Consider the following 24,563-nt stretch of genomic DNA (forward strand, 5'->3'; position numbering starts at 1 on the left):
TGGAGGCATCACACTACCTGACTTCAAACTATACTACAAGCCTAAGGTAATCAAAACAGCATAGTACTGGTACCAAAACAGAGATACAGACCAATGGAACAGAACAGAGGCCTTGGAGGCAATGCCACACATCTACAACCATCTCATCTTTGACAAACCTGACAAAAATAAGCAATGGGGAAAGGATTCCCTGTTTAATAAATGGTGTTGACAAAACTGGCTAGCCGTGTGCAGAAAGCAGAAATTGGACCCCTTCCTGACACCTTACACTAAAATTAACTCCAGATGGATTAAAGACTTAAACATAAGACCTAACACCATAAAAGCCCTAGAAGAAAACCTAGGCAAAACCATTCAGGTAATAGGCATAGGCAAGGACTTCATGACCAAAACACCAAAAGCAATGGCAACAAAAGCCAAAATAGACAAATGGGATCTAATTAAACTCCAGAGCTTGTGTACAGCAAAAGAAAAATCATTAGAGTGAACCGGCAAGCAACAGAATGTGAAAAAATTTTTGCAATCTACCCATCTGACAAAGGGCTAATATCCAGAATCTACAAAGAACTAAAACAGATTTACAGGAAACAAACAAACAAGCAACAAACAAACAAACCCATTCAAAAGTGGGTAAAGGACATGAACAGACACTTTACAAAAGAAGACATTTATGAAGTCAACAAACATATGAAAAAATGTTCATCATCACTGGTCATTAGAGAAATGCAAATCAAAACCACATTGAGATACTATCTCATGCCAGTTAGAATCGCGATCATTAAAAAATCAGTTAGAATGGCGATCATTAAAAAATCAGTTAGAATGGCAATCATTAAAAAATCAGTTAGAATGGTGATCATTCTAAAAACTCAGTTAGAATGGCGATCATTAAAAGATAACAGATGCTGGAGAGGATATGGAGAAATAGGAACACTTTTACACTGTTGGTGGGAGTGTAAATTAGTTCAACCATTGTGGAAGACAGTGTGGTGATTCCTCAAGGACCTAGAAATAGAAATACCATTTGACCCAGCAATCCCATTAATGGGTATATATCCAAAGGATTATAAATTGTTCTATTATAAAGACACATGCACACATATGTTCATTGCAGCAGTGTTTACAGTAGCAAAGACCTGGAACCAACCCAAATGCCCATCGATGATAGACTGGACAAGGAAAATGTGGCATATATACACCATGGAATACTATGCAGCCATAAAAAACGATGAGCTTATATCCTTTGTAGGGATATGGATGAATCTGGAAACTATCATTCTCAGCAAACTGACACAAGAACAGAAAAACATACACTGCATGTTCTCACTCATAGGCAGGTGTTGAACAATGAGAACTCATGGACCCAGGGAGGGGAGCATCACACACTAGGGTTTGTTGGTGGGGAACAGGGGATGGACAGCTGGGGGTAATGACGTTGGGTAGGGATAACATGGGGAGAAATGCCAGATATAGGTGATGAGGGGATGGAGGCAGCAAACCACATTGCCATGTATGTACCTATGCAACAATCCTGCATGTTTTGCACATGTACCCCAGAACCTAAAGTGCGATAAAAAAAAAAAAAAAGATTGTAAACTGCTTCTTTAGCCTTTAAAAGCTGTCAACTTGCCCGCTTCACAACTGATAAGGCCTGGGAACATATGGAAGTAGCCATGCCCCTAACTATGCTAAAGAAATCAAGCTTTATCCACATCTAGTACATAATTAAAACAACCTACCAGGTTTTACATTAAAGTTAAAAATTCTAAGAGTTACCATTAGGACATGTAATCAAGACTACTGAACATGGATTCGCATGCAAGGTGTGTTAAAAAAACAAAACAAAACAGTAAAAGATGCTTTTAGTTAAAGATTAAAAGAAGACATGTAAATGTACATTTTGCCCAGAAATAAAAGATTGTCTTAAAGCAGAAGGTTTAAGCAAATTGTAAAAATTCATAAAAATTGATCTTGCAAAGCAAACTGTGTATGAACATATTAACTAAATTCAAAAGGGTATTATATGGTTTTTTCTGTAAACTAAACACTGAAATAAAAGCATGACAAGGTTTTCTTAAGATGCCAGTCCACTCTTTAGCAAAACTTGTCAAGGGTTATAACAGGTATGTAAAAATTTCACCCCATGGTCAAACTGGTTAAGATAAAGTAGGATTGTCTATAAGGTTTCATTAAAAATTAGGATTAACATTAATAGCAAACTAATGAAAGGGTGAAATTGAAATGTTCTCTCTTGAACAGGATTTTCATTTAATAGAAAAGGACGATGAATTACTTTGCTTTTTCAAATTTTTGATTCATCATCTTGGCAAAATCAAATAACTTATGGTAATCTAAATTTCTATTGTATAATATCAAGTGTTTTAAATTTTGAACATATTTAACAGCCTTCCCTAAATCAAACTTTAGTCTCAAAGTTGTCTTTCCTGACTCCTGGCTTTTGGGTGCTGCAAGAACTCCTGGACCATCTGGAAGAGAGGTGAATAGAATTATTTAAGATGTTTAGGGATGTGGAATTGCCAGAATGATGCTTAATACTCTTTAGATTATATTTTATGGAATAAAATCAACATATGTTTCAAAACTGTATGGGATGTCTAAGGTTGTAATGTCTGAATATATGCTATTAGTCACAATTAAGTTTGTTATGTTGGGTTATGGTAAGCCATGGAAATAACCAAATTTGTCAATCATGTTCTTGACTATAACTATCCTGGACATTTTGTCATTTACAGATGGTTGTCTTGTTTTCATCTTCTTCTTACAAAAAAAAAAGTTTATAATCAGTTGTGAAACTTTAACAGGTGCTCTTAAATACAGGTTTCTGATAACAATAAAAGGAACAGAACTCATAAAAAGCTGAGATGTTTACAAATATCAAGTAGAACAAGAGTTAATGGAGTGGACTGAACTAGCAGAAAACTAAAGCAACATTCTTGATTTATGCTTGGAACATTACTGATTCTTATTTTATTTTTCAAAGTCAAGGAAACTTGTCCTGAGCTAGCTACAGCCTCTAACATCTAAGTAAAGTAGACTCCTGTAAACAATGTTTCGAGCACGTTTGTTTCTCTCTGCCTGGTTCCTCTAAAATTCAAAAACTGTTTTTAAGTATTCTTAATTTATAACAATATAGTTGTTTGCATCAGTGCAATAAGAATCCATTTTATTTTGCAACTGGACACAATAAAAAAACTGATTGTTTTACCAAGGCTTTGACAGGAAGGATGTGTTTCCCTTTAAGGAGTCAAGCTTGACTTGCAGAGCCAGTAAAAGACCCTTGGGAAACTGGCCTCATTCCTTGGCTATACTGTCTTCATACAGGGTTCCTAACCTGCGGTGAGTAAAGAATGTCACTTTCTAATAGGCCTAGGAAGCCCATGTTCTTCGAACCTCAAGAAGAAAGAAGTTTACCCAACTCACAGGTATTTGAAGGTACAAACCCATGGCTGGGTTGGGCTTTAGAAACTCTTATCTAAGATTCCTTGTAGAATAAAATTCCATCAAAGCCAATCTAAAAGGCCTATGTGGTCGGGTGCAGTGGCTCACGCCTGTAATCCCAGCACTTTGAGAGGCTGAGGCAGGCGAATCACCTGAGGTTGGAGTTTGAGATCAGCCTGGCTAACATGGTGAAACCCCCTCTCTATTAAAACAACAAAATTAGCTGAGCATGGTGGTGTGCCTCTAATCCCAGCTAATTGGGAGGCTGAGGCAGAAGAATCACTTAAACCTGGGAGGCAGAGGTTGCAGTGAGCCGGGATTATGCCACCACACTCCAGCCTGGGTAACAAACTAAAAAAAGCCTATGTAGTAATAGTTATTCTTGTGGCACTTTATGCAAATAATCAAACCGAGTTTAAAACTAGCCTATTTTGTAAACAACTCAGTCCTATCATAATTTGTTTTTAGGAGAAATGAGGACTGGAAGAGGGAAAATATGTTCCAAACTTCTCATGAATCAATTATTAACTTCTAGTCTCATTAGTTGTCTTTAAGTTTTTGCCTGCATTGTAAACTAACCATGCTTATTCCTGTGAGCCAACCACCAATCTCCAGCTATGTCTCAAAGGAGACAAAAAGGAATGGGTAATGTAAAAATATGGATCAATATTCTAGTTCTAAGCAATTATCCTGCACACCCTGCTGGGTAATAGAAATACACAGGGTGCTCATAACCCAAAAATCTCTTTGGAAGGATAAAATCAAGAAAACAACAAAGCCAAGCCCCATACACTCAAATCTTAACAGGCATAACTATAGCCACTGGTTATCAGGGAGTGTCAGCAGCCTCGAGATTTTTAAGCTTACCCACTCCTTGTCTTGTTTTAATACATGTCCCCTAATAACCCAAATTATTTCTTTTTGCCTAGAGGCTATAAAGCTCCAAGTGGCAATGCAAATGGAATCATGCATAAACATACCTTTCATCTGAGGACCCTTAAACCAGCCCCTGGAAGAATCCTAGCTGCTGTTCCTCACACAGTTCCCCTCTCCAGCAGGAAGTAGCCAGAGAGATCAATGCCCAATCTCCCTAACAGCAGTTAGGGTTTCCTCTCCTGAAGTGGGGAATGAGGGAGAAGGAAAGGAAAAATAATTGGAAAAATTTAGACTGCAAGAGCAGCCTGCCTGAAAAGCCACACAGCAACAGGCAAAAAATAAAATCACCTTGGGAAAAACTCAGGCTGCACCTGGACAGAAAAGAAGATCAGGCTGTAAAAAAACAGACAACAACTCAGGCACAGAAGGAATGAATCTCCTGGGTAATCACCAAACTTCCAACTCATTCAGTGGGCCCCAGTAAAAACAGTGGGCCTTAATAAGCACATTCCTTTCCCTTTAGGCACATGAAGATAGGGAAGCTAGAAGTGGACGTTGTAGGGGAATGTCTGCAGCTGCAAGAAAATGTCTGGGAACAGACACAGAAACTCTTCCTCAAAGCAGCACAGAGCAACACAGACTGAAAGTCTGCCTTTGTGATGAAGGAACTGGGTAACGGCTGATAGACACTCTGCGCTATGCAGATAGCACACCTGGTCCCAACTAAATCTTCAGGCCCTAGGAAGGTAAGATTCCCACTCCTCACTAGCCCATCATCAGGCAAAAACCCTGGCATTTTTACTACAACCTGGCAACCCGCTTGGGACCCCTCTCTGTGACAGAGACCTGTTCTTTCCTTTTGCCTATTGAACTCCTGCTCCAATCTCGTGTGTGTGTGTGTCTGTGACCTCATTTTCCTTGGCCATGAGACCAAGAACCTTGGTATTTACCCCAGAGAACAAGGCTGCTGAAAGTCACAGCACAGCCCTCTTGTGCATAGGAACACTTCGCGAAACATCAGTGCTATACTTTGGGGTCATTTAAAATAGTGAAATCACTAACTAAAAGCATCAAAATGTGATAAAAACCAAAGGACACTAAATTGCCCGAGGAAGAGCATTTGTTTTATAGTATGAGAGCCAAAACAAGAAGGCAGAATGTCATCTCTTGCTCAATCTCAGAATGAGTTGTGTCTGGTGATCCGAATTTTTTTACCACTCTGAATATGTCTACAAATGACCATTAAAGAACCATACATACTGATTTTGGAGCTCCAATAAATGTTGGCATGTAGGTAAATTCACAGATATGAAATAACAGTTGATTCATGGGAACAACAAGGATCAACTGTACGTGATAAAATGACCAGGTAAAGGGTGTGAAGTGTGATGAGAGAGAAATGGGGTGCAGAACTTGACAATTAATTGAATCTAGGAAGGAGAAATTGGTATGTGTTGGAACTTTTAATTATAAGCACTTCCCTTTGAGGTTTCATATTTTCTTATTCTGACGCATATGCATTTCCAAATTTTTCACCTTAGTCCAGATCTTATTCCTGGGTTCTGAGGTTTAGATACAATATAAGTAACTACAGATATAAAATAGTTCTAAGTAAAATCATGATCATATTCTCCCTTTCAGCATCACTTCCTCACCCAAACTTCCTGCTCCATGTTAATTTCTTTAGTTAACACAGTACTACTCACCCACACATCAACTGGAAATCTCTAGATGCCATTACAAGGTTTTTCTTTCCTTACGGTACCCTTTCCAATTAGTTGTTAACTTCTATCACTTATATCTCCTTAATATATCTTACAGTAATCCACTCTTTTTTTTTTTTTTTTTTTTGAGATGGAGTTTCATTCTTGTTACCCAGGCTGGAGTGCAATGGCGTGATCTCGGCTCACCGCAACCTCCGCCTCCTGGGATCAGGCAATTCTCCTGCCTCAGCCACCTGAGTAGCTGGGATTACAGGCACGCGCCACCGTGCCCAGCTAATTTTTTGTATTTTTTTAGTAGAGACGGGGTTTCACCATGTTGACCAGGATGGTCTCGATCTCTTGACCTCGTGATTCACCCGCCTCGGCCTCCCAAAGTGCTGGGATTACAGGCTTGAGCCACCGCGCCCGGCCAGTAATCCACTCTTGATTCCTGCTAGTAGACAGACTTTCATCTGGCTCTAGATTGTCTAGATCGTCTAGAAAGGTGTCAGCAGACATTTTTATAAAGAGCCAGTTATTAAATATTACAGGCTTTGCATGCTAGACCCTGTCACTACTCAACTCTGTGACTGGAGCACAAAAGCAACCATAGACAATATGCAAACAAAGGATGTTCCAATAAAACTTGATTTACAAAAACAAAGGGACAATCCCAGCACTTTGGGAGGCCGAGGCAGGTGGATCATGAGGTCAAGAGATCGAGACCATCCTGGTCAACACGGTGAAACCCCATCTCTACTAAAAATACAAAAAATTAGCTGGGCATGGTGGCGCGTGCCTGTAATCCCAGCTACTCAGGAGGCTGAGGCAGGAGAATTGCCTGAACCTAGGAGGCGGAGGTTGCGGTGAGCCGAGATCGTGCCATTGTACTCCACCCTGGGTAACAAGAGCGAAACTCTGTCTCAAAAACAAAACAAAACAAAACAAAAAAAACAAAGGGACATTTAGTTTGTTAACCCCAATCTGTATTATTGCAATGACAGTTTAACTGGTTCTCCTAGCTTGAGCATAATTAAGATGGGAGGAAAAGCCAGAAGGAGACAGGGCAGTGCAAAGTCATAAGCTAAGGGAGCAATGAGCCTCATCTGAATTAACTTTATCTAACTGGCTTCCAAGAGGAAGAGAACTGATAGGTGATCATTAAATATAACAATTTCACTCAAATGGTGAGTTTGCAAGTGATTAAGAAAATGTAAAATTAGAGGCCACAAGAATAGATTATTCTTTTAGGAAACCTGGGAGAAGAGAAAGAGAAGCATAGTTTGAAGAATGCTTTAAAAATGTTGTAGGGTGGGAAGGACTTTAAAATCTTTGTGGACAAGGAGATAGGGAGGGGTCCACATGGAAGCAGCTGTTGAAGTGCATAAGACAGCAAGATGATTGATAATAGAAAATGCTGGATGGCGGGTGTGGTGGTGCACACCTGTAATTCTAGCACTTTAGGAGGCCTGGGTGGGAGGATCACTTGAGCCCAGAATTTAGGACCAGCCTGGGCAACATAGCAAGACTCCATTTCTACAAAAATAAAACAGTTAACTCAGTATGGTGGTGCACACCTGTAGTCCTAGCTAGTTGGGAGGCTTAGGTGGAAAAATTGCTTGAGCCCGGGAGTTTGAGTGTTTAGTAACCTATGATTGCACCACTCCACTCCACTCCAATGACAGAGTGAGACCCTGTCTCTAAAAAAGAAAAAGGGCCAGGTGCAGTGGCTCATGCCTATAATCGCAGCACTTTAGGAGGCTGAGGCGGGTGGATCACCTGAGGTCAGGAGTTTGAGATCAGCCTGGCCAACATGGTGAAATCCTGTCTCTAATAAAAGCACAAAAATTAGCTGGGCATGGTTAATTTTTGTGCTTTTAGTAGAGACAAGGTTTAATTAGCTGGGCAACTGTAATCCCAGCTACTCAGGAGGCTGAGGCAGGAGGATTGCTTGAACCTGGCTGGTGAAGGTTGCAGTGAGCTAAGATCGCACCATTGCACTCCAGTCTGGGCAACAAGAGCAAACTCCTTCTCAAAATCAATTAATAAATAAGAAAAAGCCAGAAAAGGTGATGAGACCACAAGCACAAAATGGAGGGGTCAGCCTTGGGTAGAGGAAGGAAGAATATTTTTCTTCTCATGAAGAAAAGTGAAGAAAAAGAAGGTGGATGATAATAGCAATGTGAGATGGAGGGCTAATCAGTTTCTCCTTTACTAAGACGCAGCCAGTCTTCTGCTCAGAGTGAAGAAGATGAAGGTGGGTGTGGCTTGAAGAGAGAAAATTTGGCAAAATGTGAGTGAAAGAATAGTCCTTAAACAGTGTTTGTCCACATTATAGAGCTTATAATCTGCCAGGAGAGACATACATTAGATACCAAATATCTTAATTTATGATTAAAGAGTTTACTGAATGAACATTGGGGCCAAGCAGTCTTTGTGATACTAATTTATCATTTCTGCCTATATTTTCCCCTTTTCTATCAGAAGATTGTACTTCTTTGCACAAAAGGAGATATATTATTTTACTCAAAATGGGAGGAAAAACTCGAAACTTTCCTCTGGGGCTTTTGTTTGCAAATAATTTAGTCTATTGGGGAAAATAGTTTTAAAAGAACAGAAAAGGCTCAGAAGCAAATAAGGAGAACTCAATCTCTGGATTTTAGAGCAGTAAGAAGAACCTTGCCCAGTTCCTGAGTACGTGTTGAGAATATTGCAGGACCTTGTAGAGAACCATCCGACACCAAGAATGTGGCTTCCAGGGCTGAGGTGGAATCAAAAACGTTGTGTGGGGGTTAACACTGTCTCTGGAATGAGCATGGGAGGAGGAAGGTAGTATTGTGTCTGAGAAGTTTCTTACGTGGGTCTTATTACAGCCATTCTTTTATTTTGGACAACAACAACATAAACCAAATGTTCTTCGCTGTAAAAGCAGTAGATTTCACATAACTGGTTCTAACCATGTCTTCTGATGGAAGCTGAAAGTATAAAAACACAATACAAGTCCCTAAAGGTAATTCTACCATTGCTAAGGGCACTGTAGGTTGCCAATTCACCAGTCATAGCCAAGGTCATTCTCCCTTGCCTGCCTCCACTATGAGAGTATTCCAGCTCAGTTGGAGTAAGGGATGGGTGGCTTCTGAAAGACATTTGATTCGTTGATGAAAAGCAGAAATGCTGCTAACAACCTTATACCTCCTCACCTTGTCCTCAGGGACAAGCAAATATTGGAGCTGCTGATCCTGACATTATTGACCCACAGAAGTCACTGGAGCAGCAGCAGCAGTCAACTCCTTCTTGACTTTTCAGTATTTGATAAAGATCTGCCGGGCGCGGTGGCTCACGCCTGTAATCCCAGCACTTTGGGAGGCTGAGGCGGGTGGATCATGAGGGCAAGAGATCGAGCCCTTCCTGGTGAACATGGTGAAACCCCGTCTCTACTAAAAATACAAAAATTAGCCGGTCGTTTGGCAAGCGCCTGCAGTCCCAGCTACTCGGGAGGCTGAGGCGGAAGAATGGCTTGAACCCGGGAGGCAGAGGTTGCAGTGAGCCGAGACTGCACCACTGTGCTCCAGCCTGGCAACAGAGCAAGACTCCGTCTCAAAAGATAAAAATAAAAAATAAAAAAAGATCTATTAGGTTAAACTATTTTCTTTTGAGTTTTCTGTTATTAGCAGCTGAAAGCATCTTAATTGACATAATTATCCATGTTTCTCAAACTCACATTCCTCATAATGTGGCAAAGATATGTGGCGCTAAGCATTCTTTGCCTAATTTTGTTTTGGGAACACTATATTTAACAGTGTTAAACATGCATTTTTACTGCAGGATTCTTTGGAGGCTTATTTTACACAGGCATCTCAAATGAGAACTGCAATATGTAATGTGTTTCATAATTACTTCAACCATAACCATACTAACATATTTTTAAGTGTTAATCAAGAACACTTACTTGGAAAACAAGGTACTAGATGTCAAAGCAATGTGGTCCCATAATCTCTAAAGATCTGGCTTATCCAGGAATTGAATTCAAGTTATTTTGTGGGAACATATCATTTCTTGTACTGGAGAAGGGCCCGGGAAGGGCAAGCTTTTAGAAATTATTGATCCACATAAGACTATTTCAGTAATCCCCTTTGTAGCACTGTAAGCTTCATATCTTTATTAGAAACCAGCAGTAGCTTCCAACACAACATGCTCTGGTTCTTATCGGCCCTCAATGTCTTGAAGCTTGAATTTCTTGACAGAAAGTCATTGTCAAGGCCTTCTGCTGGGGACTCAGCTTGGCCTTGCCTTGGCTTCCAGCACCACGAGATTGCACTGTCATGACTCCTTCAACTCTATCAATTTCTCTTTTTTGTAATATTTTCCATACCTGAAAATAAAGGTATTTCCATATTTTCTGACTTGTTTATCGAAGCTTTCTAGTGAGAGTAGGGAGGTTCCAACATTTTCCCATATTTACACACACACACACACACACACACACACACACACACACACACACACACACACTTCCATCTTTTTGGATGGAAATGTAAGTTTTTCTTGAAGTAAACAAACCAATCATCCAGCTTGTTGAAAAGTCTTTCCCTGTAAATTACTAAAGGCCTGTGTGGTGACTCACACCTGTAATCCCAGCACTTTGGGAGGCCGAAGCTGGTGGATCACTTGAATCCAGGAGTTCAAGACCAGCCTGGGCAACATGGTGAAATCATGTCCCTACAAAAAATACAAAAATTAGCTGGGTGTGGTGGTGCACAACTGTAGTCCCAGCTACTTGTGGGATGGAGGTGGGAGGATCACTTGAGCCTAGGAGTTCGAGGCTGAGATGAGCTGAGATCTTGCAACTGCTCTCCAGCCTGGGTGAAAAAGTGAAACACTGTCTTTAAAATAATACATTACTAAAGAGAATGTTCAAGAATGCCTCCAACAGACAGGGTGGGTGCAAGTGTGGTCAGGTCAGATGAATTATATCTCACGTTTAGGTCCTGTGCCAATCCTATGCTGTGGTCAACTCCCAGAATAAGCAAAAAAATGAGTTATTTTATAATTAGTTGCTAGGATTCCACCCTCTGTGGTTTCACCACTGGAATTTAAATTTAGTGATGGCAATACTCCTTTGAAAGGCCAAAGGAAAGATATATGCTAATTATACTGATATTTCCAGCCAGATTGTAAAATGCAACTGGGTCACCAATTACAGACAATCACAAGTGGATGGTCACTCCAGCTATACTGAATAACAAACAATGGTTGCAAAATATATGTGGGGAAAAGTATAAGAGGGAATTATTGAATTAATAAAACATAGATTCTCCATGTCCTATAATGCATATCATGATCCTTCCTTACCCTATATATCAAAATCATGAATAAATCTATGAGGCTTCATGATCTTTCGTTATTTCAGCCTGGATCATTTTATGACCAAATTTTGTCATTTTTATAATTGAATTAATTATCTTTATAGTCAAAGAAAGTCAAATTTTATAGATAAATTATTGTAGTTTGTTTCTTCTTTTGAAAGCAGTCGTTAGCCCAATTTAATAAGAACGTGATAGGGTTTTAAATTGGGATTTGAACAAAAAGCCCTCTGAAATAAGTGAATATCTAAGTAATCACAAACTAAAGACCATAGAAAACAAGTTTAAAAGGAGAAAAAGAGCTTGGCCATTTATTTAGAGGCCTTTTTGGCTGCTTTAACCTGTGTGAACATCAACTACTTCTTTCTTTCACAAAGCAGCTGTAATCGGCTGTTTGCTTCTTTGATTCGTTCTGGTCCTAATTCATTTAATACTAATGATTAAGCTTGGGATACTACAAATAAACCTGTCCCCTTTCTTCCCAGAAATAGAATAATTATAATGGCCAATGACTGAGGACTTTTTTATTACTAAATTTGCTAGAGATTTAATTACTTTGGCAGGGCTCCAGCACCCTTGAACAACGTAACAAATAATCCCATGATATTGCATCAAAGTAGTAACTTTAATTTCAGAAGTTCTTTACAATATACATTTTTATGAAATGGTATGTGTGCGTGTCTATATAAAAATATTTCCTGTGGGAATGTTTATATTCTGAGATATATATAAATTAAAAGAGAAAGAATAAAGTTTGCCAAGGGCCCATTATGAATCAGGAATTATATGTGGCTCTTTTATTCAAGAAGTTTCATTTAATTTCAACAACCCTGCAAACCAAATATTATCCTTATTTTGTAGGTCAGAAAGCTGAGTCTCAGAGAGATTAGACAACTTTCAAAGTTACCTAATTAATTGCCCTAAGCTGGGATCTGAGCTCAAGTTTATTTGACTTCAAAAGACTTTACCTTTCCAATCACACCAAATATTAATTACATTTTCTAAGATGAAATTTTAAAACTGGGAGAAAGTGACTGGAATCTGCATACTCCATATCAGTTTTTTTAAAAATTGGATTAAAATTTAAAATTTTCATATGTTTGTTTAAAAATGTGGCTGGACGTGGTGGCTCACACCCCTCCCAGCACTTTGGGAGGCCAAGGCAAGGATTACTTGTGCTCAGGAGTTTGAGACCAGCCTGGACAACATAGAGAGACTCCATCTCTACAAAAAATAAAAATAGGCTGGGCACAGTGGCTCACGCCTGTAATGCCAGCACTTTGGGAGGCCGAGGCAGGCGGATCACAAGGTTAAGAGTTCAAGACCAGCCTGGCCAACATGGTGAAACCCATCCATACTAAAAATACAAAAATTAGCCAGTACGGTGGCTACTTGGGAGACTGAGGCAGGAAAATTGCTTGAACCCGGGAGGCGGAGGTTGCAGTAAGCTGAGACTGCATCATTGCACTCCAGCCTGGGCGCCATTGCACTCTGGCCTGGGTGACAGAGCGAGAGTCTATCTCAAAATAAAAAAAAATAAAAATAAAAATATCAAATTAGCTGTACATGGTGGTGTGAGCTGGTGGTCCTAGCTACTCAGGAGGCTGAGGCAGGAGGATCACTTGGGCCTAGGAAGTCAAGGCAGCAATGATCTGTGATCACTCCACTGCACTCCAGCCTGAGCCAAAAAGTGAAACCCTGTCTCAAAAAACAAAAATTAAAATTAAAAATATTAAAAAATTAAAAATATATCATGGAGTCAATTAAAGTTAAAATAGAATACTCTAAATTGCAATATTTGCTGCATTAACAGAATGTAGTATTTGCAAAACAGAAGAGAGAAACATGAACAATTCACTACAATGTTTTCTGGTGTGCCATTTGTACTGTACAATTAGGTATTACACAGATTGCCTACATTCACACACAATTTACTATATGTGGAGCAGAAATTGAAATGAGCCTTCTATAATGAGAAATGAGTCTTCTATAATTCTTTATTTGTAATGTCTGAAAACTGTCTTGTAAAGACAGCTTTTTTTTTTTTTTTTTTTTTTTTTTTTGAGACAGGGTCTTGCTCTGTTGCCCAGGCTGGAGTGCAGTGTCTCGGTCATAGCTCACTGCAGACCTGAACATCTGGTTTCAAACAATCTTTCCACCTCAGCCTCCCAAGTAGTTGGTACCACAGGAACATACCACCATACCTGGCTAATTTTTAAAATTTTAGTTTTTTTAGAGACAAGGTCTCACTAGGTTGCCAAGGCTGGTCTCAAACTCCTGGGATCAAGTGATCCTCCCACCTCAGCTTCCCAAAGTGCTGAAATTGCATGTGTGAGCCATGGCACCTGGCCTATTTTGCCTGTTTTAAAATGGAATGATTTGTCTTTTTTTTTTTTTAATTGTTCTTTTTTTTTTTCTGACAGAAAATGATTTAATGTGGATACACGATATGACCCCTATGAGTGGCCGCCACCCACAGCTAGGGGAGCCCTGGGCACTCGGGAAAGAGAGCAAAGTGCCTTGTCCTCATAAAGGACAATGCTGGTGGGCCCAGGCTAGCGAGCCGGAAGCCCGTTTCTGTCCACAGTGGCCATGGGGCTCACAGCCCCTCCTCGGCGCGGGCCTGGCGGACTAGGCGTGCAGTGATGCTGGCCAGGTACGCGGCCTTGTCCAGCTTGACGTAGGTGTCGGTGCGGATGAGGTGGAGGCTGAGCCAGTCCGGTAGGAGCTCAGCGAGGAGCAGCAGGTGCTTCTCCATCTCCCCGGGGCTCATGGCAGTGCAACAGCTGCCCACCACCCTGGCGCAGGCCACCTCCATGCTGAGCGCGGGCTTGCGCTCAGACACGAAGACGCTGCGCAGCACGCGGGCCAGCTCGGGCAGCCGCTCCAGGCGTTGCAGCCGCTGCTCCTGCTCCGGGCGCCGCGTCATCTGAGCCAGCTGCTTCTGTGCCTCCTTGGCTCGGACCCGCTCCAGCAGATCCTGGGACATCTCCTTCAGGGCGCTGGGAGAGGCAGTAGGTGGGGTGGCTGGTGGGGTAGCCGGCAGTGCTGGCTTGGGGGACGCCAGGCTAGGGGAGCAGGGGCTGCTGGGCTCAGCAGAGCGCAGGGCCAGCTGACGCAAGGCCTTCTCCATCCTTGGTGACATCAGGCTGCGGGCCCGGGCCAGGACCTCCTGCGCGGTGCTGACTTTCTCCGTGGCGGGCGGCTGGGGCAGCACGGCCGGCTCGATGTCAGGCACCTCATCCACGTTGAAGCGTGGGTGCCATCGCGTCAGCTGATCCTCGGGCACCACCATGGCGGGGTTCAGGGAGGCCAAGAAGGACTTGTGGTGCTGCTTGACGAGCTCCACCAGCTTCTGGCTGAAGACCTGCCGCCGCTGCAGGAGGCTCGAGGCCGTGAGCTTGGGGGCTGCTCCACCACCCTCCTGCTCCAGCAGTGGCTCGATGGTGAGCTGGTAATCCGACCTCTTGACGCCATCCTTGAAGGTAGGGACGCCGCGCTCCTGGCGGAAGCGGTACGAGGCCGGGTACACAGTTTTGATCTGGCCGACATTGCGCTCCTCAAAGCACCTGCGTATCATGTCCTGGACACCCTGCTGGACCTTGGCGAAGGTGGGCGTCTCGGAGCGGTTGTGGAGCATGCCCACGATGGTGTCCATGCTGCGGAACATCTCCGCCAGCACCTGGTACTTATAGGGCAGCACCAGCCCCGGCGGGCCGGGCTGGGCCAGGGCATGGAAGCGCTGGTACGCTGGTGCCTTCTCGCCACATGGCTCCTCAGGGTGGCACTCGGCCTCCGGGGTGCGGGACTCGCCAGCATCCTGGGCACTGGCCTTCAGCGCCCGGACTCTTGCCCCCAGCTGCCGGGCCCGTTGCAGGCACGATCGGAGCTCAGAGATGGTGTCCTGGTCCGGCCGGGCTGCCAGGTGGGGCGGCTGACCTGCTGCAGGGGCGGATGTCTTTATCTTCTGGCACAGAAAAGGGCCGCTGGGGACCCAGGGGCCTCGGGGGAGTCAGGAGCTTCCCTGGGGCTCCCAGGGGAACTGGGGCTGGAAACCGCGTCCGCCGACAGCCGCAGCCTCCTGCGCGCCGGCGGCCTGGCCTGGTCGCGTCCGGGGACAGCGGAGGGGCGGGCGCGCTTGCGGCTGCCGCTAGTGGCGGGGTCCAGGGCGCAGGGTGCGGGGCTGGGGGTGTGGCAAGCCAGCTTCGGCGGCGCGATTCGGGGCCCGGGGCGGCGGCGCGCGAAGAAGTCGGTAACGCGGCGCTGCTCCACGGCGGCGGAGTGCGCGGCGAGAGTGCGGAAAGTGGGGAAGAAACAAGGGAGGAAGAGCTAAATTGTTCTTAATTATTTATCTATTTTGAGGCAGGGTCTCGCTCTGTCACCTAGGCTGTGGAGTGCAGTGTCACAATCACAGATCACTGCAGCCTCAACCTACTGGGCTCAAGCCATCCTCCCACTTTAACCTCCCGAGTAGCTGGGACTACAGGTGTGTGCCACCATACTTGGATACTTTTTAAAATTTTTTGTAGAGATAGAGTCTCACTGTGTTTCCTAGGCTGGTCTTGAACTCCTGGGCTTGAGTGATTCTCATGCCTCAACCTCCCAAAGTACTGAGATGAAAGGTGTGAGCCACCGTACCTGGCCTGTATTTTTATGATTGAATTGTGGGAGTTCTTTGTATGCTTTAGATACAGATAAGTCTCCTTAATTTTTGAGGAACTACATCAAAGAAAACAAATATTAGATAAATCAGAATGTCTGATGTGGGCACTAAAAATTGAGATATACACATAGTCACACAAATAAACAAAGGTACAATTCTTTTCTACTTTAACAGAGACGATTTCTCATTAATTGCAATAATACAACATTCCAAGAGTGTACAGATGTGCAAAAGAGAAAACAGTTTAGCCCGTTATGGCATATTTTTTGATGAAACATGATTCTGCCTTCAAAATGGCAATTATGTTCTTCATGACTTCTGAGAATTTCTATGATACATTAAGTGAAAAATAACTTCACTTACACAGTTTAATCTCAGTTAAGTTTTTTAAAGTATTTAGAAAAATATCAAGAAATAAAAGCATGCCAGTATTGGCAGCTATAAAAAAGAATGAGTTCATGTCCTTTGCAGGGACATGGATGAAACTGGAAACCATCATTCTCAGCAAACTAACACAAGAACAGAAAACCAAACACCACATGTTCTTGCTCCTAAAAGTGCGAGTTGAACAATGGGAACACATGGACAGAGGGAGGGGAATATCACACACCAGGGCCTGTCGGGGGTGGGGAGCAAAAGGAGGGACAGCATTGGGACAAATACCTAATGCATGCAGGGCCTAAAACCTAGATGAAGGGTTGATGGGTTCAGCAAACCACCATGGCACATGTATACCTATGTAACAAACCTGCACCTTCTGCATGTGTATCCCAGAATTTAAAGGAAAAGAAAAACGAAAAAAAAAAAATATGCTAGTATGTTAATCATGTCGGCATCTGGGCAGTGGAATGATGGATGACTTTTTAAAAAATCTTTCCAGTTGTCTATGATGAACATATATTTCTTTTATAATCAGACATTTAATGGGAGAGGGTGGCAAACATGTCTTAGCAAAAATCCAAAAACTGCAAAATGAAAGTAACAGATTATCTTTAAGGAAATGTGATGATTTTAGAAGTACATAGTATTTCAGGGCTTTCTGTTATGTCTTTTTTGAGTAATACCCAAAAATTAGAGTCACTTTACCTACAACATCCCACAACCATTGATCCTGGACGTTATTTGTCCAAATGTTTAAGTGACTTCTTGGAGGGTAGTTTGGCACACTGAGACACATTTCCTTGCTTGGAAACAATACCTTATGGTATGAATGTGCCTCTCGACTTTGCAATATCTATGAAATCTTGATTAAGGACAAATTTTCGTCATTTACTTTGTCTGCTTGCTTCATAGATCATTAAAAGGAGGCCCATAAAGCTTTGAAAAACATATTTCATGCCACAATAACTCTATGCAGCTTGTTTTTCTCAGAGGCCAAGGATATTCCCATGATGTAGGCAAGCAGTGGCTCTCTGGCCACAGTTCTTGCAACTGCTATCATTTCAAGAGAAACCACTAATTGCTGAGGAATTCACTGGGAGCTAAAAAAGAACTTTTCTTCATAACATACTCATTGAGACCTCTTGCAGATTTCTCTTGTTCTCAGACCCTGAGTTCTCATTATCCACTAGTGTTCTCATTCCTTACTCTCCACGTGAATGTATTTTCAGGCAAAACTGCTTTTGAAAAAAAAAAAATGTTCTGGTGGATTTGGAGCCACAGTGACACAGAGCTGAGGACACGTGTCCAGAACTGCTGCTTGAAAATGTGATAGCCATTTGACTAAAAATAAGGACGTTCTTTGCAATTTCTAGAGGTATGGATGGAGGGAAAACTGCAGTTGTCCTTTGCTTCTCAAGTGCCTTTTCATTTCCTGCTGTGTGCTGATGTTTCAAAGCCTCCACATGAATTAAAGTTCCAATGAGATTTGCCATAGCGGTTTCTTGGGAATCGCCATAAATATATATATTTTTTGCTTTGTTTTTTGTTCTCAGCAGAAAGTGTTGTTTGTGGTTATCCCTTTTCTAAATTATATCTCTTTTCAAGATCTGAAAAATGAGCTTTTGTGTGTTTCAGGAAGTAAACAACTTTTTTTTCCTCTGCCTTGTACAGGGCTGAGAGGTTTTGCTTTTGGACATGGAGCTAGAGATTTCAATTACCGATTCTAGTGGTAGGTGACAGAGAACTCACTAATGTTTTCCCCTTCTAAATAAACATTTTCTGCATTTTTCCTGTGAGCGGTCATTGTTTTAGCAGGTTAATTATTTCACCACATTAAATGGTCATTGTTCCCTATACCCAGTGCACTGAATAATTTAGGACATTTCCTTGGATTGAGACAACTCTTTGCCAGCCTTCAGGAATGTTTACCGATTTGTTCAGATTTGGTGACCCATCAAGGGACTTAAAAGATTTTACAAAATATAAAAAAATGAAAAATAGATAACTTTAAAGGAGGAAAAAGAATCATACAAATCAAACTGAATACCCTGAAGCGTAACCCCTGCTGGGCTCTGGGTCACAAAGCAGTGAATATATTACTCTCCAAGGCTTTGCAAAATTAACTATGGTGTACAGCTGCTATTTTCTTCTACTTCTTCTTTTTTTAAACGAAAAGATTCCTTAAGGCAAATACACACACACACACACACACACACACACACACACACACACACAGTAGGAATGCAAGATCATTTGCAAATTCAATTTCTTGCACTTTTTGTTCCCTGGGGAACATTGCGAAATGTGGGAGGTTGACTAATATTGCTATTTGGTATCAGCCACAGAGGACTTAGCAGGTTACAAATGTACCAGCCACGTGATGAACTTACTGATGCTAAATATAGCTAAAGTTTATTGAGTAATTATTTGCCAGGCACAAGGTAAATTATACCCTTGTTACTCCAGTTCTCATTTAAATCTGAAACAACGGGCAGAGATAAATATCATTATCTCTGTTTTACTGGATAACTCCAGTAAATCTCACTTAACAGTGAGTCAGCCAAGGTAACATAGCTGCCTTAGTCAGCTTGGATTGCTGTAACAAAATACCATAAACTGAGTAGCTTAAACAATAGAAATTTATTTCTCACAGTTATGTAGGCTGAATATTCAAGATCCAAGTGCTGGCCGATTCAGCCTGCCTGACTGGCAGACAGACACCTTCTTGCTGTACTCTCATATGGTGAAGACAGGGCTCATCTCTTTCCTGTCTCTTCTTACAAGGGCACCGATCCCATTCATCAGAGTTCTACCTTCATGATATAATTACCAAGACCCAACCTCCAAATTTCATCCCCCTGGGGGCTTCAAAACATGAATATTGGGGGACAGACAAAATTCAATCTATACAACAGTCAATGAAGGACAGAGGCAGGAATTTAATGCAAGGCAACCTGGATAGCAAAGGTTTGCTTTCTACCTCTGTTATATTGGATTCAACTACAAAAGTATCTACATCTGTCATCAGTTCCTATTATTTCCATGTGCTTCCCATGGACAGGAGTGCAAGTTTTTAAATCTCAGCTGTCCATTGAAATAGTGCATAATCACTTCATGTGTTGTGCAAAATGTTTAACAAGGGGCACTAGAATCCTATGTGTTTAGAGTGTTTCAACAAAGATTACATTCTATATTATTTGGAGTTCAACTGACAAAAACTAGTAGAATATAAAGTTAACAAAGTTATTCTAACAGGAATTGTAAGGTGAATGCCAGTATCTGTTTGCTTTAATAGCATTTAGAAGTTTATAGAAGTTTAAAAAGCATTATATTATGTTTTATACTTTAAAAAAAGTATTACATTATATTTTTATTAAAGTGGTAAATGCATTTACCACATAAAATACAGAAAAACAAAAAATGAAAAAAATTAAAAATCAACTTAGAATCATATATTTAGTGATAATCACTGCTAACATGTTGGTTCATCGCTTTCTTTTACTTAATATATTATAAATATGGCTGGACGTGGTGGCTCCATGCCTGTAATCCCAGCACTTTGGGAGGCCAAGGCAGGTGGATTGCTGGAGGTCAGGAGTTTGAGAACAGCCTGGCCAACATGCTGAAACCCGATTTCTACTAAAAATACAAAAATTAGCTGGGTGTTGTGGCGTGGGCCTGTAGTCCCACTTACGTCAGAGGCTGAGGCAGGAGAATGGCTTGAACCTGGGAGGTGGAGGTTGCAGTGTGCCGACTCCATGCCCCTGCTCTTCAGCCTGGGTGACAGAGCAAAACTCCATCTCAAAAAAAAAGAAAAAAGAAACAAGAAGAAAACAAATACATTCTTGTCTTCTTGTCTCAAAATAGTCTAACATAACATTATTTTGAATGTATGGGTATAGTATCCTTTAATCAATCGCTTATTGTTGGATGTTTCATTTTTTAAACTAATTGTTGAAAACAATACAGTGATTATCTTTGAAGGCAAACATTTGTGTATATTTATGATTATTTTCTTAAGATAATTTTTAAAAAGTAAAATTTCAAGGTCAAAGGATACATAACGTATTAGGACTTTTTCCTTCTGGAAAAAAACATCCTTTTTTTTTTCCAGCTTTCCGATCTATCTGTAATGGAAAAAATCATACCAGATTAAGGCCCATCGTCTAAGTAAGAGTGCCTGTTTCTCCTCCCTTGTTAACATTGGGTATTATCAATTTTCAAGTCATTAACAATTTAATAGGATAAAATTGTATTTTGTCTTGTTTTATTTTTCATTTCTTTTATCACTGTGAGACCAGGCATCATTTTGTGGTTTATTAGCCATTTATATTTCTCCTCGAATTACATTTTGAGAAGCAAGATTTTAAAATATTGTTGGCTCAGTTTAAGCAATACCAAATATTCTGATGATAGGTCAAAAAAAAACTTTAGACTTTTTTTTTTTTCTGGAGTCCTTTTCCTTTATTTAGATGCAAAAACCATAGCCTTCTGGGTTTGTAGGGTAGCTTAATGTTGACACCATGTAGGTATGGCCTTGTTAGCTTGGTGTACTTTTCTGCTGAATGTATATGCACATGATGGGTACTCAACGAACATTTGAAGAAATGTGCAAACTAATGACTAACATGACCCAAAGTAGAACTTTTTCTGACCTGCCCAAAACATAAAATGCTGAGTTGAGAGGTTATTTGTGGCTGCAGAAATATTATTGGCAGGTAGTCTGGGGCTATCAAATTTAGTTTAATCTGTAATTGAATTAGAAACGGATTCTTTTCTCCAAAGAGACTGGTATACCAAATCCTGCCTTTGACATTTGATAGTATTAAATAGGATTTTAGCCAATGAACAAAGTTTCTATTTATGGAAAATGTCAAGGGATAAGCATGAAAGGGTAGTAATATCATTGTTTTCTATCTAACTAACTGAATTGAACATGAACAGTGAGAAAATTTCTGCCAAATAATAACAAATGTTCTGCCCTGAGAAGCTGGATTAAAGATTTATTGAATCATAAAAGATCCAACACAAATGCAAAGCAAATATTTCAGATGTGGGCAATTATAGGTTAAAAAAATCCCATGGAAACATGCATATGTTTGTCAAAATGAAAGGAGACTGTTCCTGAATGGCCAAGATAAATCCAGCCATTATTCCTCTCTTTGTGGTTTGTGTATTTTCCATAATTTGCAAATTGTTATTTGCAATTGGAATATCCATATCCTGTACCGTACCTCATCAACCCTGCACATGCATTCATGTGCATACACACACACACATGCACACACACACACACACACACACACACACCAGTCTAGGATTGCATGTTCCTCCACCATGAATTACTCAAAGTAACAGAGACTTTGCATTTTGGGCCTCCAATATGAGTCTGGCACAGAGCAGGTACTCACTAAATGTAAATGTGGATCATGGAATGAAAGAAGAAACCTGCCAAAGCACTCCAGAATAAAGCATTCAAGAGGCAGTCCTGGCATTGTCACCACTATCTGTTAAGTGAGAAGTCTGAGGCTGAGTGGAGACTTTCTCAAGATCATATACCTAATGATAGACCTAAGACTTGAATGCAAAGCTGCTATTCATAGCAAGAAAATTATGTTCTTTTAAACACAAAGAATACCTGTTTCTGCATTTTTGAGTCTACTCCATATCATGAAAATGAATTTAATAATATTATAAAGGTTATCTTCCATTCTATATTTATACCTTGTTTCATTTCCCAAACAATTCAGAGCAAAGTATGACTGTACAATGAGGTGGGGAAGTGAGGTGGGGGTGGCGAGGGGGATGGTGAGAGAGAAAGAGAATAAAGATCAAGAAACGTGAAAATATGCACAAAAATTATAACAGTTAACATTTAGCAAGTGCTATGTGCCAAGCATCATTCTAAGTGCTTGCCATAGATTAACTCATTGAATACACAAAATGACTCTGTAAGGTAGGTACTACTATTATCCCAACTTCACAGTTACAGGAACTGAAACACAGAGAACTCCAGTATCTTTACTGGGTCACAGAGCTAAAAGATGGTGAAGCCAGTATATAAACCTAAGCAGTTATATCCCTTGATCCCATGCTCAAAGCACTGTATTATCCTGCCATTATATCATTGGGATACATTATATCCTAATGATGTGGTTCAGCTGTGTCCCCACCCAAATCTCATTGTAAGTTCCCATAATCCCCATGTGTCATGGGAGAGACCCAGTGGGAAGTAATTGAATTGTGGGGCCGGTCTCCCCCATGCTGTTCTCGTGATCAGTGAGTTAGTTCTCACGAGATCTGATGGTTTTATAAGCACCTGGCATTTCCACTGCTGGCACTCATTCTCTCTTTGCAACCCTGTGAAGAGGTGCCTCCTGCCATGATTGTAAGTTTCCTGAGGCCTCCCCAGTCATGTGGAACTGTGAGTCAATTAAACCCCTTTTCCTTATAAATTACCCAGTCTTGGGCAGTTCTTTACAGCAGTGTGAGAATGGACTAATAGGATCTGTACTTCTCCAATTTTGGTTTCGTGACCCATACCCTGGAGGCCTATGCTCCTAAATCTACCCTCACATAGGTTCTAAGAGCCAAACCCTAGGCTCCTCTCTAGCTTATTATACTTCCACTTTGGTAAATGAGTATTTATTGAGATGAACACTGGACAAAGTTTTTTGATTTCCTCAGCAGGAAGTTGATCCATATCAAGCTCCAATTTTGAGCACCCTTATTTACTGGTGGTGTGATCTTTGGGCAAGGCATCTATCTTTGTGCCTCAGTTTTCTCATCTGTCAAATTTGGGTAATATTAATAACTATTATATGTTTAGTGTGAGCGTTAAATCTGATGATGGATGAAAAGTATTAGCACAGTACCTGTCACATAGTAAAATTAATTTATTATTAAATCAATGTTAGCTGTTATGATTATTATAAGAAAATATAACACTTTGAGTTTGTTGCCTTAAGGCCCAGGTTGGTCAGATACTCAGAGAAGACTAAATCATCAGGACTAAGAAAATCAGGCCTAGATAATATAACCACTAATGGTCTGCAGTTTAGCCTTAATTAACCTCTAGCTTTCAGTTCAATTGCCTCACGCTAATTGGATAAGTCTAGCTCATCCAGACACAGGTATAACATATTAATCGGATTTTTAATCTGCAAGCTTTCTAGATCAGTTTACTGGTTTTACATTTTAAAAATATAATGCTAACTATAGAAATTTATGTATAAAGCAAAAACAATCACTCATAATCTAATATTTTAATAATGGTGAAAATGGAATGAATCAGAATTCTTGGTTTATGGCACACAATGATCACTGGTCCATGTATGGCCATTCTTCATTCTGTTTATTCTTCATGAAATGACATAATGAATAAGAAAGACCCTCTGCCCTGCCCCAAAAGTAAAACGTTTATGTCTCCTCTACTCATTTACCCTGGTGCCTCCTGACCCTGTGTCTTCCTGCCAGAGGTCACTGTTACCCTAAATTTTGTGTTTCTCATTCCTTTTTTAGTTTCATCATGCACACCTGCATGTACTCCTGCAAACACACATGCACATGTATATGTGCCTAAATAATATATTTAGCTCAGCTTGTTTCCAAACTATCAACAGGGAGTTTTGATATATTATTGAGATACCAAGATTCAACCACATTGTTTTATATGGCTGAAGTGAGATCAAATGCTAAATGCAATTTTGCATTCTGCCATCTATATGTCCCTGCACTTGTCATAATTAAGAATTTTCTGATTTTATTGTAACTTTTGCAGACAGTAACATCTCATTTAATGGCTATATCATAATTTACTTAACCATCTTGCCATTACTGGCCATTTAGCATATTTCTTATTTTGGCTAGTATAATTACCATATGAACAAACATTATTGAACATAAATATATTTTCTGAATTTTGTCTTATTTCCTGAAAGTGACTTCTAGAATCAGAACCATTGGGTCAGATACCCAAACATTGTAGGACTCTTGTGTACTCTGCCAAATTGGTTTCCAAAGGGCTGAGACTAATTAAAACTCTACCTGCAATGATTCAGCATGCCATAGAAATGTCAATTTAAAATCTAGAGATTCAGAAGAAATCATGTGTTCAAA

The 24,563-nt window shown here is 40.8% G+C and overlaps 1 protein-coding gene across 1 annotated transcript; it reads right to left on the reverse strand.

Moving 5' to 3' along the window:
- Positions 1 to 14,000: 14,000 nt before the first annotated feature.
- LOC105726467 (DNA replication factor Cdt1-like) lies at positions 14,001 to 17,938 on the reverse strand. Its single transcript, XM_064372761.1, is given in 3 exon segments — positions 14,001 to 15,371; positions 15,374 to 15,730; positions 17,747 to 17,938. Coding segments are annotated over 3 exon segments (1,920 nt in total).
- Positions 17,939 to 24,563: the final 6,625 nt, after the last annotated feature.

Source organism: Aotus nancymaae, unplaced genomic scaffold (genome assembly GCF_030222135.1).
Source record: "Aotus nancymaae isolate 86718 unplaced genomic scaffold, 86718_ANA_hifiasm-v0.15.2.pri h1tg000008l, whole genome shotgun sequence".
NCBI classification, from domain to species: Eukaryota; Metazoa; Chordata; class Mammalia; order Primates; family Aotidae; genus Aotus; species Aotus nancymaae.